This window comes from Uranotaenia lowii, chromosome 1 (assembly GCF_029784155.1).
Source record: "Uranotaenia lowii strain MFRU-FL chromosome 1, ASM2978415v1, whole genome shotgun sequence".
Classification (NCBI taxonomy): Eukaryota; Metazoa; Arthropoda; class Insecta; order Diptera; family Culicidae; genus Uranotaenia; species Uranotaenia lowii.
Genome location: NC_073691.1, coordinates 126,062,116 through 126,079,932, shown reverse-complemented (window position 1 = coordinate 126,079,932; position 17,817 = coordinate 126,062,116). Strand labels below are relative to the sequence as shown.

Here is a 17,817-nt window from a genome sequence, read left to right as displayed (position 1 = left end):
AATCTGCGTAATCATAGCAAATTGAAATTCATAGCAATAATTAACTAAAACTTGTCTCAAAACTATAATTTTTGTTTGGCCTAGCACTAATATTCAGAAGCTCAACAATGTGTTTATAATTTTCATTTGTAAAATGACATTTATAACAAGAAATTCTTTAAAAATAGCAACCCTCACACCCCCTGCCCCCCCAACCCTCCCCCTCTTTTTGCATTTTCAAAATTTTCGTTTTTTCACCAGATATTACGTTCCTTCATTTTGACAGATTTTTGAAAATTTGGAAAATAACCCCTCACCCCAAGAGCCAACTCTAGGACCGCCCCTGTGGATACTAGAAATGTTTTTTGAATATTGGGTACTGCTTCCTCCATCCAGTGAGGAGATACGTCGAAATGAAAGTGGGGCTACTTTAAAATATTTATTTGTGTGGTTAGAGAACTAATCAAGTGAATAAAACCAAATTTTACATGGAATGACACCCCAGCAAACTTTTATGAAGGTATAACGCAGGAACAGCAGAATTATTCAAACAAATATACCAGATAAAAAGATTGTATTAAACTTACCAAAATAGCATATAGCTACAAAAGTGGAGGCGATATATCTACAATGACAAGATTCTAACGATTCAATTTTCCAACAAAATGCAAAATAAACGAAAAAAAATTCCTCGACCGAGAGTTGAACTCCAGCCCTCCGAGTTGGCAGTCCGGTATCTTACCACTATGCCAATTCATTAGTTGATAAGGTCCACGCTTTAGCTCTATAGGTGAGATTTTCTTTTTACGAACCGGTCGAAGGAAGAGACCGGAGAGAGTGTCAATTGAAGGACCGCCCATTTATCGTAAATCGGTTCACTCAAATCCTAAATATTGAATTAGCATATTTCCAACGTTTTGGAAACAGATTTACGAATTGACTAAACTGCTATCAGACTCAACTATTTTTGGGCAAAGCTTGTCGTAAATGAATGATAGAAAAACACTCAATACCAACGTGTTTACGATAGTTATTGAAAATGTCTTAATATTCGATTTGGATTATCATTTCCATTGCGATTTCATGTTGGCTGGGACCTATTGGAATACGAGAACTATTTCTCGAGAGAATCGATTATGTGAGACACTACCTTTCTGCTAGTGAGTACATCGGTATTGAATTTTGAATACGGCGAATGCGCCAACTTCGATGTTTCGAGAAAAACGCGTTCAAAGTTTGACAGCTCCATAAGCTTCCAGCAAAAATATTATTTTGTTTCCTTTATTTCTCGAAAACCAAATATCGTTTAAATAACTTTTTCCAATCAAAATGTAGGTCTTCGAACGTATTTTTTCACCCAGCTAATAACTCAGTTTGTTTACATTTGGCACATTCTTCCTATTCAAAATTTGCTTCCGAAATGTTTAGGGTGTAAGGGCATCTGTATTCGTGGTCCATTTCTTGGGTCTAATTTATACAAGAATTGAACCAAAGAAATTAGATCCGATCCAATGAAAAAACTGGCAAATGCACTCGTGTTCCATTAACTGTCAAACGGTTTAGAACTGCGTCAAATTGGATTCAAATCTCATCAGTTTTGGATCAATCCTTATACCAGCTCTAAAAAAAGTTGAGTTGAAACTGGTATAATGGATCACCAGTGCGGTTGCTCGGGTCGGAATTTTGGTCTAAATCGGCTGTTTGGACCACGGATACAGGTGTTCTAAGAGCCCCATACAATTTTCATGGCATAAATTAAAAAATCGAGCAAATAGAATCAAATTTTTCATGGGAAGGTATTTGGTTTCGCCTTGTATAGTGTGTAGGAGGAAAACAGGGGGTTTCTCATAAATTTTGTTGTACATTTAAGAACTTATCAATCAACCAAATTTTATATCAGAGGGTTTTTGGGTACCTCCTTTCAACAGAGACGGATGGGAACGGAAAAGAGGAGCTCCCATACAAGTTTTGTTATAATTTGTTATAATGTGCTCAGCTGCGCAACGATTGCAAACCACCCTACCACTATTCGGTAAACCTCTAATTCAAATGATATTTGAATAGGATTTTTCGATATGCCATATGTGTTTATCGATATGGCAGCCGCGATTCTCCTCGCTTCAGTTGCATAAATTAAGGCGTCTAAACATAGCTCAGTCGCCATGCCGTTTGAAGAACAATATCGAGAAATTCGGCATCTCTGAAAAGGAGACTCTCCCCTATCCAGCGCACTACTCAGGAGAAAAATAATTCGGGGAATCAACATAACTTTTTTTAGAAGATTTGAGAACAAAATGCACAAGATTTGTTTTTAAGTTTTCGTTCATAATTTTTCCTAAAAACTTCAAATTTTACATTTTTGAACTAAGATGTGTTCAGATTTCTTCAGAAAAAAATCATAACTTAAAAAATTTTGCTAAACATGATTTTTAACTAAAAATGATGGCAAAAAAGTTAGATTCCAAAGAAAATTTTAAAAATAACATTAGAAATCATCTAGAATTAGCCTTAAAATTAACTGGCAACAATATAGCAAATGAACAAGAGCACGGTAATGAAGGTATATTTTTTTATGAAATGATCCATCGAAGATAGAATGTTGTTTTGAGTTTTGTGAAGAGAATTACAATTCAAGGGAGAGTCTCCTCTATAATGTGGCAAATTTTCAGATATTACCATTTTTTTAAAGGGCCGAAAAAAAGACACCGTGAGCTACTGTTTCAAGCAAGGGATTGCAGTGGAGAGAGAATTCTTTGCATTTGGAATGGTAACGATTAAAATTCCACAACTGCTTAACAAATTGTAACAATTTGCAACATTTGCAACAATTGGCACATTTTCAATCTCTGAGCACCGGTTTCTCTCATTTTAACTGAAACCTTATAATTCTCTCTAACAAATTTCAACAAATTATAACAAATTCAATCATTGGCTGCAAAATTTGTTTGACGATGATTCTCCGTTTATCTCAGTTCCCTGGTTTCAAAGTTTCAACCAATCTTTGGCTGTACTTAAAAATCCGGATTTTTTTCTTCGCGGTCTAACGATTTTTGACAAATCCACTTGTCATCAAACTTCTAAGAACACTAACAAAGACAGCTGATGTGATATTGTTGGGATCTCCAATTAAATGGCGAAGAAACAAAAATGCAAAAATGCTCTTGAAGAATTATTCAAAATTATACCATGTCTGAATAAATAATAATGAACGTTATTATGGATTTGGTATCGTAAATAGAGAAAAGAAGGGATTTAATGAATTATACTTTTATTCATTCTGTGAGTGTCGCTATTTCGATCATTGCTATAAATATAATTAAAATATTTTCTTGGATTTCATAAAATGTTAAAAAAATGCAATGTTAGTTTAAATCACTTCTGTTGCTCTTAGTTTGTTTAAGTAAAAACTTGTATTCTAGTTTCAAATGTTAACGACACCGGTGATCACAGTTCTTGTTCGGCTCCCGACGACCCCATCTGTGGTGTCCAAATCTGGCCTTGCTTCGTCCCGCGCAGATAACGACTCCTTGAAAGGCATAAGTTCGGATTCCACAATAACGCGTGACTGTCGATTCCGGCGTTTCATTCTCTCTAACACTTCGTACATTTCACGTAGGGCGGGATTTTTCGCAGCCAGCTGGGAGTAGTTGAGCTGGCTTTGTCGGCTGTCGGCGGACGAACCGGAACCGGAAGACCCGGCGACGTCGTTGGGGTTCGTTTCTAGATCGTTCAGAATGTTCGGCTTCCGGCGGCGTAACGTAACGCGACCGTTTTTGATGTCCTCGATGACGGAATCTAAACCTAATGGTGAGAAAAAAAAAGCAACAAACAAAAGATTAATGAATTGCAAACAAGGGAAATTTTTTAAGAATTTGTGTAAAAAAAAATTCCAGCAATAAGTTTTATGTTTAATATTTGTAAAAATTATCAGGATACTGAACAATGTACAAACGCAACATTTAGTTTAGACTTAAGAAATTTATGCTATTTTCAAAAACGATGCTAACAGATCTGCAATCTGAATCAAAATTTGAACTCTCATAAAAATGTTAATCTGCATCTTTTGCTACAAGTTATCATGAGTAGAGGATATTGAAAGTGAGCGATCACTTAATGTTGAACCTATTAAAATAGCTACACTTGGACGAGTAAAATATCTAGAAATAGATGTATCTATTTTCAAGATCTTCAAGTGTTGTTCTAACGCAAAACCATTCATAACTTTAACTTACGCGCGCCAACAAAAAAACACCCACTGATAGCATATTTCAGTTCGCCCAGACTTGGAAGATTCAAAATAGTCCGTCCTTAGCGGGGGTTGCCTACCGTCGTCGTTATCCTGTGTCTTATGTACCCAACTGCCTACCTACATTTGCTTCTGAGCCACCAAGAAAAGCGGAAGTACCTACATAAGAAAGCACAATAAAATAGGCTAAAACGTGGCCGTGAAAATAGACAAAGGGGATGTGCGATTGACAACTAAGTATAGGCACACCAACCACAAGTGAATTCAATTAGTAAGAGGCACTCAGCTGGGTAGGGCAGTGTTTCTTAGAACTTGGCTGGGGCTCGTTGTTTTCAAAATAGATATTTCATTTGTTCCCTAGAGTATGGAGCTTTCTTCAGGTTTGCAGTTTTATTTGCGATTTTCGTTGTTGATTATTGAACTAAAACTTTTTTATTCAAAACATTTCTGACGTCCTATAGTTTTGCCAAAGAGTACACAAATTTATTTGATGAATGTTTACCGGTTTCTTCAAAAGTCGTCTTGCTGATAGAAGCTTATAGAAGAAAAAGTATTTGCATTTTTGGAATCAGTGCCCTCCAAATATTAAAAAAGCTCTAAATTTTTTTACGCATCTAAAAAAATGTCAAATTTGATGCCATCAAGTATGAAGATTTTTCAAACATATTGGAATAAAAATTCCTCTGAACTTGAAATGAAATGTTGCTTTTTCAAATTAAGCCTTTCTCCAAAGATCGCTTTTGGGAGCAGGCCGACGCCAGATTTTGCAAGAACACAACGTTTTCGGCTTAACGGTATTTTTTGATAAAATACGCAACTTCAGGCACACACTTCATGTTAAATATAAATTTCCTCGTTCATGACCAGTATGGAGCGAAAGAAAAAATAACTTCTAAAATATTAAAGGTCCGGCAATTGAACTGCTACATTACTTCAACAGTAATTATTTCGTTGCACACGAAACAGTATTGAACGACCCCTCGTTGCTTTGTTTACATTAAGTCTTAGCTATCATTGGATGTATGTAATACCGTATTTGTTTTCACCACCCGAAAGTGTTGCACCTTCCACGCTGAAAACGAGCATGAATCGAGTTTTGCACTCACCTTTGTTGGTGTGTGTGAAATCGGCAGAGTCAACAGAAAACATCAAGCTGTCAAAAATCCATTACAGCTGGTATTTGTTTTCGTTTGACTTCGAAAATTGAAATCAAATTTACTTCAGTTGATCATTGTCTTGCAAATAATATAAAAATTTTAGCATGAATTTATGTACTATGTTAAATTGTGAAAATTTCAGATTAATTTTATTAGAGGCTTGCTTGGTAGATTCGCCTCTGGCCCTGATGATAATAACTGCAATACCGGCTGATTCTGGGCGGTCTATGTTTGCTGCTGCTGGACTGCAGTTACCCCAGCTTAATGGTTCTGATATTTTGTCTTGAGAGTATCGTTTATTCCTCGCAAATCTCATCTTCTTCGTTCGAGTATTTCCGTTTCAGATTACAAATAAAAAATCGAAAACGGCGAACTCGGATCGCGGAAAAGTTTAATAACATACCGAAACGAACGAAATTCAAGCCCTTGTAGGGATGAATCATCCCACAGGATGAAAATCCCGTATAAAAAAAGAAATTCAAGCTCCCAATGCGGGTGCAGTCTCGAACTGCCTTTTTTGAAGGGCAACGGGTTGGAATCCGGGACTTGACGCAACCGAGCGTCGTCACCCTAAATAAAGCACAGTTCTTTCCCGATTTTCACGCACTCGGAGGCTTCAACGCTCGAAGCTGGCTTGTAGCAGAGTAGCTTCGAAGCAGCTTAACGCTTCTTGCTGCACGAGACCAACTTAAGGGACCCGCCCGAGCAAGAGAACTCTTCGGTTTGGGCGATTCCTCCAGATCTTTTGGTTGCAATTTTTGCACTCGGATTTGCTGCTCTTCTTCAGTATCTCCTGGAACCGATTGCAGCAAGCCTTCTGGGCACATTTCTTCTTGGGAGCGTCCGATCCGCATTTTCCATTTTTGCTTGAAGCGGAAAACGAGTGACTCTTGGTAACTTTCCGGCTGCCTCCAGTTGCTTGAGGGCCGAGATTCGTTTGTTTGCTTTGGAACGTTTTCTCCGGATAAAATTCTCCGCCTCTGCTGGAAACGGCACTGGTATTGAATCCGGAACAAGTTTCCGTAAATTAAGGAAAAACACAATGTGGAAATAGCTAGAACACAATTTTTGCGGTATAGAAATAAACAAGACCAGCTGATATTTGTTTACATCGGGAAGCACGTCCTGTCAAAAATCATGACAGTATTGGTGAGAGCGCCAGCAACACCGAACATTTTCAGAGTGTTCCACCGTCCACTTTATGGTGCACTACCAGTGGGCCACCATCCCTGAAAACGAGCATGAAAACAGCAAAAAGTGCACTACCGGTAGTGCCCCGGTGCACCACCACACGAAAACGAATTCTCTATAAGTGTTACTTTTGCAATCAGGTGTTATCCGGAAAATGGATCTTGAACAGAAACCTGGAACCAAAATGTCGACGTGCCCACGGTTCGACGACATTCTGCAGAACTAGTTCCCGATATGTATTTTGGTTGATCTTCACTCCTTCAGGGACAAAAACCAGCGGAGTCCGGCCATCACGGGTGATTCCGGCTCAAACCATCACCGATGCTGGTTTCTGTCGCCGAGCGACCGTCAGCAAGTCGGCATGGCTTTGTGATCTGTCTGGCAACCAAGCTCTGTCGTTTTGCTTATTCACGAACTGCTGTACGGTGAAGAGTTTCTCGTCGGTTAACACGCTATTCTTCAACCTTCCTTCCGCGGCCCTCTTCAGCAGCGCCTTCGCTCTTTTTACCCGTTCTTGTTTCTACTTCACCGTAACGTCTTGAACCTTTTGGATCTTGTAGGGCTTGGTCTGCAGTTTACCTTTCAGGATTCGACGGAGACTTCGATCCGATATGTTAAGATCCTCTGCCAATTTAGTGGCACTACGACGAGCATTGCTCTTAAGGCGCTTCTTGACGATCTTCGCCATGGTAGGTGTCACCACAGTAGGTCGGCGTCCCCCACCATACGGTTTTTTGGCACTTCCGGTCTCCAAGTATCTTTTAACAGTACGGTATACAAAACTTCTGCACACACTTATATCGGACAGCTTACGAACTATGTCCTCCTGCCGTTTGCCAGCTAGGAACAAGTCAACCACAGCGCTACGTTTCTGTTCGAGATCCATTTTTCCAGATAATACCTGATTACAAAAGTAACACTTACATCCAATGATAGTTAAGACTTATACTGTATTTGTTTTCTCCACTCGTGGAGTGTTCCACCGTATCCGATAAAAACAAACACAAATCGTCGCCAGTGTATTGCTATCTCACTCACTCACACGCTCTCCCGCAACACTGGCAAAATTATCGGTGGGCCACCGTCCGTAAGCAGAACTCCGACAGGTCAAAACCAGTGCAACACCGTCCGAATAAACAAACAGTTTGACAGCACCTAGTGGTGCACCAGTGCAACACTAGTGCAACACTCGGCATAAACAAATACGGTATTAATGTAAACAAAACGACGAGGGGTCGTTCAAAACTGTTTCGTGTGTTTGTTGCATAACTTTAATTAATTAATTACAATTAATTACTGTTGAAGTAATGTAGCAGTTCAATTACTGGACCTTTAGTATTTTAGAAGTACCGTTAAGCCGAAAACGTTGTGTTCTTGCCGTATCTGGCGTCGGCTTGCTCCCCAAAGCGATCGTTGGAGGCTGTATGCACTAGTGATTATTTGATTGGCGAGCCCACCTCATGGCCCCAGTCACGTTCCACCGAAAATTTCTGAGCAAACCTGCAGCGTAAGATCCATTTTATGTGATTTTATTCATTCCAGAATTGATAAAACAGGCGAAGAAAGGGCTCTAAAACAAGCCATCATGCATTCCGGTTGGCTGCTGGAATATCACTCGCAGGTTTGGCTCCTGAAGCTGTGACGCAGTAAAAAAGCCAGCATTGGATTTCAACAGAAGCAGAAATCACTGCAATCGGTATTATTACGGGGAATGGTTTTTATAGCATAAAAAAATTATCGATACCTATACATTTAGGTACATACGTTTTCATTAGATTTTTCATTAAAATCAAAGTTTGTTGCAAGTTACCCCTTTTTCTAAATATGGTGAAAATCGCATGTTTAAAAAAAATTAAAATAAATGAAGAAAACAATAATTTTTCTGACTACGTCCCACTAACCTTAAAACTTTTAATGCATAAAGGGTGATACGGTCAACATTTGGTCAATATCAACTTGACGTATTTCTTTCAATTTTGCATTTAAAAAACCTGAACACCCCTCATTTTGTAGATGTGTGTGTGTGTGTGTAGAATGTTGCTCCTATTTTGATTTTGGAATTCACTCTTCAGTTGTCAAAATGCCGTCCAAGGAAAAAGAGCAGCGTATCAAAATTTTGTTCGCGCATCGCGAAAATCCGAGCAACTCGCAGGCAAAGCAGGAAAAAATCGCTAAAAGTTGCCAAATCAACCGTTACAAATGTAATTAAAGTGTTTGGGGAACGTTTGTAGACAGCCAGGAAGTCTAGATCGGGGGGAAATCGAAAACCGGAAGCCGCTGAGACGACAAAGAGAGTTGCCGGTAGTTTCAAGCGAAACCCTAATCTCTCTCCGAGATGCCGCAAATAAGCTGGACGTATCGTCTACAACCGTGCATTGAGCCAAAAAATGAGCTGGACTATCGACTAGTAGTAGTTACTCCATATTGCGATGATAAACAAAATACGACGGCCAAAGCGCGATCCCGGAGGCTGTACACGACGATGCTGACGAAATTTGACTGCGTGGTAATGGACGACGAAACCTACGTCAAAGCCAACTACAAGCAGCTTCCGGGACAGGATTTTTATAGGGCAAAAAGAAGGGGAAAGGTAGCAAATATTTTCAAGCACATGAAACTGTCAAAGATCGCGAAGAAATATCTGGTTTGGCAAGCCATCTGTACCTGTGGCTTGAAAAGCAGCATTTTCATAGCTTCCGGGACTGTCCACCAACAAATTTACGTGAAAGAGTGTTTGAATAAACGTCTGCTGCCTTTCCTGAAGAAACACGGTTGTTCCGTACTGTTTTGGCAGGATTTGGCATCTTGCCATTACGGTAAAAAGACCATGGTGTGGTACGCCGCCAACAACGTGCAGGTGGTTCCCAAGGACAAGAACTCTCCCAACTCGCCAGAACTCTGCCCAATTGAGAAATACTGGGCTATTGTCAAGCGGATTCTAAAGCAGATCAAAAAACTGCTAAGGACGAGCAGCAGTTCAAGGCAAACTGGCTTTCTGCGGCGAAGAAGGTGGACAAGGTGGCTGTACAAAATCTGATGGCAGGGGTTAAGCGTAAGGCCCGGCAATTCGGATTTGAAAAAGCGGAAGCCTAACTGAATATTTTTCCTGAATTTTATACTGATCAAACTTGAAAAAGAAATTTAATTTGATTTTTTAAATAAACGATTTCACCGATTTACACGCGTTTTCCCTTGACCGAATTTTGACCGTATCACCCTTTATGTGTTCACATGCATTCTTTAGATTATTTAGATCGACGAATCCCCAATGCAACGTGTACACCATACCCGGACCCCATGGCATCGTATGAACTGTTATGGATGAACGTATTGAGTTGATATAAATACATCGGTTTATTTTGGAAGAACGAGTCAATTAGGTGGGCTAATTTACTTACAGGTATTCCGGCATCCGTGTATATACCTGGCTAGCTGGCAACTGAATGAACATTCTTATCATATAGTCAGTTATATGAGGGAACAAATCTTACCTATCGGCCACTTACGGGATTCGAACTCAAAAGTTTTCTTGCCGAAACCGGGAATCGAACCCAGTACGCCTGGCATTCCAAACTCAGACTCGCGCCAGCCTATCCGCTAGGCAACAACGGCGCTCATTAGGATACTATACCTATGTGTTTGTGTTTAAAAAAAATCCCTTTTATTCAAAGATAAAACACGAAAAAAAGAGAAGTTAAGATCCACCGCGTTTTTGACCAGACGGTCAAACAGCACGCATCCGCCCAACAGAGCCTCAAGATCCGTGAAAGCACAAACCGGATAAGGGAGAAGAAGTGTTTTTCCTATATTTATGATTGGAAAGTAACCACCCACAAAGCGGCACCCCAGGAAGCCCCGTCACCGGATGATTGTTATCTTCGTCAGGAGTCTCCTCAGTCTGTCATCAGAATCACCATAAACATCATCGGTGTCCCATCTCCCAGATGATAATGGGGGGATGCTGCTTCCGCTGTCGGCCGGCGGTGTGGCCACATGCCGACTCGACAACAGTTTGCATCTGGTCGTGAAAGTGAAACGGTGCTCGCACAAGTACCACGTGCCGATTCGGTTGATCCTGCAGCGATACGTAACTAAAAGAGGACCAGTATTTCCCGACTACTGCCTGTTGCGTCGCGTTTCTTTTTTGGCGTATAGTTTTGGTTTGGCGGACGATATTTTTTTCGCGGCTTACGGAAAATGCTGCTTGAAAATTAAGCGGCTCAAGTGCCTTGTTCAGGGTTGATTAGATGCTTTCATGGTCGAAAAAAGTAGGTCGACTTACATGGATCGGAATTGGATACAGCAATCGGTTGTTTGAAAAAGGTTCAGAAAAATTAGTGGATTTTTTTTAATTAGAGAGGTTTTCAAGTTTTTAGTGATTCGTCTCAGAAAAGTGGAAAACTTATAATGAATACTAATGGACAAATTTCCAAATAAAAAATCCATTGTCAGTATTCGTCACATTCACTCGAGGTAGTTGAAAATCCACAATTAAGTGATAGAAGCTGCATGCATGATTGAATTTAATGACCTTTTTTGGTGGGTCACGCGGGCAGCTTATGTGGTTTTTGTGCTGAGTGCGTCTAGTGAAGTGGTAAATTAAACGACGATTCGAAGTGAAGGGAAATTTATTTTTGCAACAATTATGTTGCCAGTTGCCGCCAAATATATCTGTGTGGTTGTGCTGCAGAAAAGGGAGCAACATCATCCCTAACGTAGGCTGATGATTGGATTAAAAAATGGAACTTGTGATCGTCAGTGCCGCTAGATATAATGAGAAAACTTTTTTAATCTAATTTTATTTTCATTAATGATATTAAAATATACTTACCAACTCGCCAAAATGAACACTAAAAAAATCATTTGAAACTAACAAGTTCTGAAAGTTAAACTTAATAATCATGATGTAGCTAAAAATTTAATTAAAAATCTACATTTGCATTAATACGACACATGCCGCAAGTGCAAGTTTTTTTCCATGAAGAATACACACATGTGTAGTACAACGCCGATATTGTCTAGCAGATAGGCTGGCGCGAATCTGGTTTTGGTATGCCAGGCGTTCTGGGTTCGATTCCCGGTATCGACAAGAAAAATTTTGGGTTCAAATCCCATAAGTGGCCGACGGGTAAGATGGGTTGCCTCTTTAACTGACTATATAATAAGAATGTTCATTCAGTTGCCAGCTGGCCAGGTATATACACGGATGCCGGAATACTTGTAAGTAAACTAGCCCACCTGATCGACTCGTTCTTCCAAAATATACCTACATCAACACGCGCAATACGTTCACTCCATAACAGTTCATACGAAGCCATGGAGTCTGGGTATAGTGTACGCGTTGAATTGGAGATTTGTCGAACTTTAATCATCTAAAGAATGCATGTGAGCACATACTTAGGCAGAAACTGCGGTGAATCCGTGCACCCATGGTGGATAACCAACATAAAACATACAAACAGAATACACATGCTTAGCGTGTCAGCGTATGTCATTTGGAAAAATACATCTGAATCAACTCTAACTGAATTCAAAACAAAGATCTCTTTGAAGTGATATAAGCAAAAGGGGTAAAAGTGTATAAAAGATAATTTCGAGAAATTTTTGTGTTGTGGCCATTTTACATACATTTTTCGAACATTTGCAATTTTCTTTCGAACGTAAAAGTATGCAAATATAATTTTGAAAATCAAAAATATTAACATCGAAAATCGTTTGGCATTATTTACTCAAAATCGATCATTTTTGCACTTATACCACTTTGACTCTGCGGGCCTTATGTAACTTTACAAAAAATGTTACCGTCACTGTATACAAATAAAACAATTACAATTACAATTTTAAAAATTATCAAAATAGTACGGTATATGACACATGATCTGTAAATTCCATCACACATTTTTCAATGTTTCTCGATAGGGTTTTGGTGACTACACATCATTCAAGCGGACTCTAGTTTAATTATGGAGGAGTTTGGATAACCTCTGAAAAATAGTAAGATAGTATCAAAATCGTTTAAAAATCGTAAGCAAATCACCGAAGCATATCAACATCATAATTAAATTAAACATTTACAACAACTTCAACCATTCGTAACATAAATTCTATTTCAACAACGCCGTTCATCCATCCAAATTAAAAAGGTTTTGTAAATTATGCAAAATATCGAAAGTGTGCTATTTTAATTTTACAATTTAATATTGTTTGCTTAGCTTTAACGAAAAAGAGTATATTTATAAAAATTAAACCAAATCCAAATAAAATTTAATTTGCATCTTACTCTGTATTTATGATCACCAATTATAAAAATTTACAGAATTTACATTTGGGTATTAAAATTCAACTAACCGGTTAGGGAAAAATGTCACAATACACTGAGTCGATTTGGGGTTATTTTGGAATATCTCAAACCCTGGGGTCTAAAAAGCTTCGTCTTGGTCCAAAACTCATCCATGATTTTTTGCAAAATTCTTAAGTAACGTTTACATGAGTAAATTTGAACATTTAGGTTTGTATGGGAAATTGAGTATTTTGTGCTGAAAAATCTACATAATTTTTGTTTCGTCTGTGGAACCGAACCAGCTGATGGTTTTTGTGCCAATTTATAAATTCCCGAAAGGAAATTTTCCGCTGAACAACTTTGTCTAAGACCATTACTTCGTATCTTGTCAGGAAAAAAGTTATTAACTGTTTAACAGGGGTATGTTTTTTCGCATTGATTAACAATAAATTCAATTGACATCACTGCTTAAGCCTCGCGAAGTGTTGCATGGAAAATAGTCACGCAATACCTCGCTAGGCACCTGCAGGGATGTCAATCGAATTTATTGTTTACTAGCTGACCCGGTGTGCTTTGCTACACCTTCCAAAAACTATTGAAATATGTAGTACCTAGCTATTTAACTTTTCATTGAGTTTAACAAAATTTTCAATTCAATTTCATAATTATTAAAATGTCTTTTCAAAAGGAAATGGCAACTTTTTTTTTTCTTTTGAAATCATACAAAAAAAATTATCCGTGTTTTAATCTTTTTTATGACTCTGAATTTCTTTGCTTCTTAAGACTATAACTTAATCTTCGGTGTACCTTTTAAATGTGGAGAGAGTTCAAACTATCCCAGAAACATTTTTTGTAACTATATAACATCGCATTATTTTACCTATTATTATACAAATTGTGAGAGTGACCCCATCCCCTATTCCTATACCTCTAATGGAAAAAGGGGGGGGGTCTCCTAACATCAGAAAAGCACTTCTAGTATACAAATACGATCACATGTTTTATATGGCTCCATTCTTGACAAATTCGCGAGTTATTCAATAGAATGAGATGCCCTCTCCCAACTCTGGCAAGAGAACCCAGACAACCATTTGGTGGGTATATCAAATTTGTAACACAAAATATACGTGCAAATATACGTGTAAATAAATCGTATATAATGCAGCAAAACCAGTATATACGTATCATTTTGGAGGCCATATAGGTACATTAGCACACATATTCTTTATTTGGATTGTATTGTCGTAATAAAATCATGCAATGTATTTAAATATGATAAAGAATATGCAGGGGACGCACATTGTAAGTGCAGATATACGAATTGTCGTAAAGGAACATGCAATGCATTTAAATACGATAAAGAATATGCATGGGCCGCACATTGTAGGTGCAGATATACGAAAATGAGTTTAAATAACATTCATACGATATAATCTGTAAAATTATATACGACTTCTGGTTGTCTGGGAAATGGGTCTCAAACCACCGAGAGAATATCTCCCGTGCACAAATATGCTTCCATGCAAATTTGATTCCATTTTCTCGAAAATTTATATTTAAAAAAAAAGTATGAGTGACTCTCTTTCCTCTTCCTATTTCTTATTGTTTCACTAATTGGAGGAAGGGGTGCTAAACTACCGGAAAAAAAACATTTCTTGTGCTCGAATACCCTCTCATGCAAAATTTGGTTTCGTTTGCTTTATTCGTTGTCGAGTTATACTTTAAAATTAGTATCCAAGCCCCTTTTCCTACCTGGAAGGAGGGGATCAAGATCAAACATTCCGTGTTTTCAAATGCCCAATGCTGTTTTATTTGCTCGATTGTATGATTGTTTTCGTGTCATATTGGTTACATAAGTTCTTGGTTTATGCAAAACAATCGTATGTGAGCTTCCGTCTTCTCTAACTGTATCCCCAATTGAAGGCGAAAGAAGTCTCAAATAAGCAAATAGTCATTTTACGTATCCAAATTAGAGGCGAATCTTCCAAGCATGCCTCTCTAATAAAATCAATTAAATTGAATTAAGAATCCAAATGTTCTCCCATGCCAAAGTTGTTTCCATTTGCTCGATTAGTTCTCGAGTTATGCGATAAATTGTAAAGGAGCCTCCCTCTCTCCTTCCTATCACGCAACTGGAAGGAGGCAGTAGTTACAAATATGCACATAAACATTCATTGTGCTCAAATACCCTTTCAAGCCAAATTTCGTTGCTTTCGCTGAGTAAGTTCCCGAGTTATGTAAAAAATTGGATGTGAGCACCCTGCTCCCTTAAGATCTCCCGATTTCAACAACGGAGGGTTCTCAAAATATCATAGAAACATTTCTCGTAATCAAATACTTTCCCACGCCAAATTTGGTTCCATTTGCTTGATTATTTTTCCAGTTATGCTGAAAACTGTAAAGGAGCCTCCTCCACCCTTTCTATCTCCTCACTGAAATAAGGGAGGGGTACCAAATATTCACAGAACTACTTATCGTACCCAAATACCCCTTCCTAGTTAAATTTGGATTCGTTTACTCGAATAGTTTTCAAGTTATGCAATGAAAAAGGAGTTAAAGGCCCCCCTCTCCTTCCTGTACCTCCAACGGAAGGAGGGAGGGGTCTGAAATAACCATAAAACCATTTCTCGTATTCCACTACCCTCCCATACCAAATTTTGTTCCCTTAGCTTATTTAGTTCTCCAGTTATGTAAAAAATTGTAAGGAGTGCCCCCTCCCCCCTTCCTTTCTCCCCACTGGAAGGAGGGAGGGGTACCAAATATTCTTGGAAATATTTCTCTTACCCAAGTACCCACCCATGCCAAGTTTGGTTTGATTCGCTTAATCAGTTCTCGAGATTTAAAGACTTATTACTTTTACATGAGAGACCCCCTCCCCTCTTCCAGTGATAGGGAGAGGTCCCAAACCATTATAGCAACCTTCCCCGGCCTCCAATTCCCCAATCTACCAAGTTTCACGCAAATCGGTTCAGTTGTTTTCGAGTCTATAGGGAACAGACAGACAGACTGACAGACAGACAGACAGACAGACAGACAGACAGACAGACAGACAGACAGACAGACAGACAGACAGAAAGACAGACAGACAGAAATTCATTTTTATATATGAGGCCCTTGGAGCCAAAGGGGTATAAGTGACAAAATGGAAAAAATCGAGATAACCATCTAGAACGAATCCTTGACTGTCAATCATCATATGCTATTTTAATCATAATTTTATTTCACTATTTTGTTATGTTTAGATCTCGTTGAAAAAATCGTGCTAACTGAAATTTCCTTTTTGTTTGGAGCCAAAGGGGTATAAGTGCTGCACTTATACCCCTTTGCCTCCAAAGTCCATTAAACTGATGTACTTATACCCCTTTGCCACCAACCCTAACTTGATTTCATGAAAGTAATGTTTTTTCATCGGGACCAAAAATTTTTAAAATTAATGTAATTAACTTTTCTTTTGAATAGCTGATGATGTTTAAAAATTTACCATCAACTATGATTCATCTGATTGCATTTAGTGATAATTCTAGTAGAAAAAAAATTAATATATTTAATTATTTTTTCTATTTCAATAACAAATTAGCGGATCACAAATGCCTGATTTCTGGATTTATGAAGTGTGTCACGGATTAAAGGCTTATAAAGTACAAAAAAAATGTATTTGTACGAGATAATTGGGTTAATATTGAAGCGCCTATCGTTAATTTACTGTAAAAAACCAACTCAGAGTGATCGCAAGTCCCATCCCAATACCCAATTGATTAGGCAAAGACGTACAAAACACGTGGTGATTGGAATTTAGTGGAACATACCTTTCACGAATTATTATAAATTAATCTTGATGAAAAAACGTTGTTTGGAAAGATTTAGTAGAAGTTGCCAAGACCAGGTCGATCTTCAGCCATAAAATCTCTTAACCTACTGTACCAGAGTATATTTCTCATCGAAACAACAAAAAATATATTTATACGAAAACTAATTGACTCTTGTAGCAATGAATATTTATGGTTTCTTACCTATATCAATACGATCAAAAAACCTGGATGTGAAAATTTGTTGGTGGCAAAGGGGTATAAGTGAATTTATTTGGTGGCAAAGGGGTATAAGTGCATGTGTTTGGAGCCAAAGGGGTATAAGTACCAAATTTAAAAAATATGTATCGCCTCAATAAACGTCAAATAAACGTTGTTTTTTGGGAAAAAAAATGTAAAATGCTTTGTTTTTATTTAGAAAAATCATTCACATGAAAAAAATTCATAAAAAATATCTATGGAATTTACTGGAATACAACGAAGTTCAAGTGCTTTTTTCTCGAAATCAGGTTTTATGCACTTATACCCCTTTGGCTCTAAGGGCCTCATATATATATACCTAGATCAGTGCGGAAAAACATACCCCTGTTAAACAGCTAATAACTTTATTTCCTAATAAGATGCGAAGTTACGGTCTTCGACAAAGTTGTTAAGCGAAAAATTTCCTTTAGGAATTTTATAAATTGGCGCAAAACCATCAGCTGGCTCGGTTCCACAGACGAAATAAAAATTTAGTTGATTTTTCAGTACAAAATATTCAATTTTCCCATACAAGCCTAAAAGTTCAAATTTACTCATGTAAACGTTACTTAAAAATTTTGCTAAAAATCATGGATGAGTTTTGGATCAATGTCTCAATTCACGCCGAAGCTTTTTTAATTTGTCGAAGGACACTTTTGGAAAAACTTCAGTTGATTTACTTCCGGAAAAAGATGTTTGGAAAAGTTATGTTCTGGTGGAACCAAGCTTTTAGATTGATAGTTTCTTCGAAAACAGCAAATGGATTGAATGGAAAAGTAGATGCAGCACGCCTCCCGGAATATGCTGACTGCTGAAAAAAAAAATGACAATACAACGTATACCTGTCTAGTTACGATGTGATGGTAGGTACAGTTAAAGTTTTTTCTACTAGACTACACCATCACCGACTAGCGTTAT

The 17,817-nt window shown here is 38.1% G+C and overlaps 1 protein-coding gene across 3 annotated transcripts in view; it reads right to left on the bottom strand.

Moving 5' to 3' along the window:
- Positions 1 to 3,255: 3,255 nt before the first annotated feature.
- The window catches only part of LOC129739842 (shootin-1), a 67,182-nt gene continuing 52,620 nt past the window's right edge, over positions 3,256 to 17,817 (bottom strand). For all 3 annotated transcript variants that reach the window (XM_055731369.1, XM_055731370.1, XM_055731372.1), the window contains exon 7: positions 3,256 to 3,780. In XM_055731369.1, coding sequence (XP_055587344.1) covers positions 3,401 to 3,780 — 380 coding nt within the window. In that variant the 3' untranslated portion in view covers positions 3,256 to 3,400. The remainder of the gene's footprint in view (positions 3,781 to 17,817) is intronic.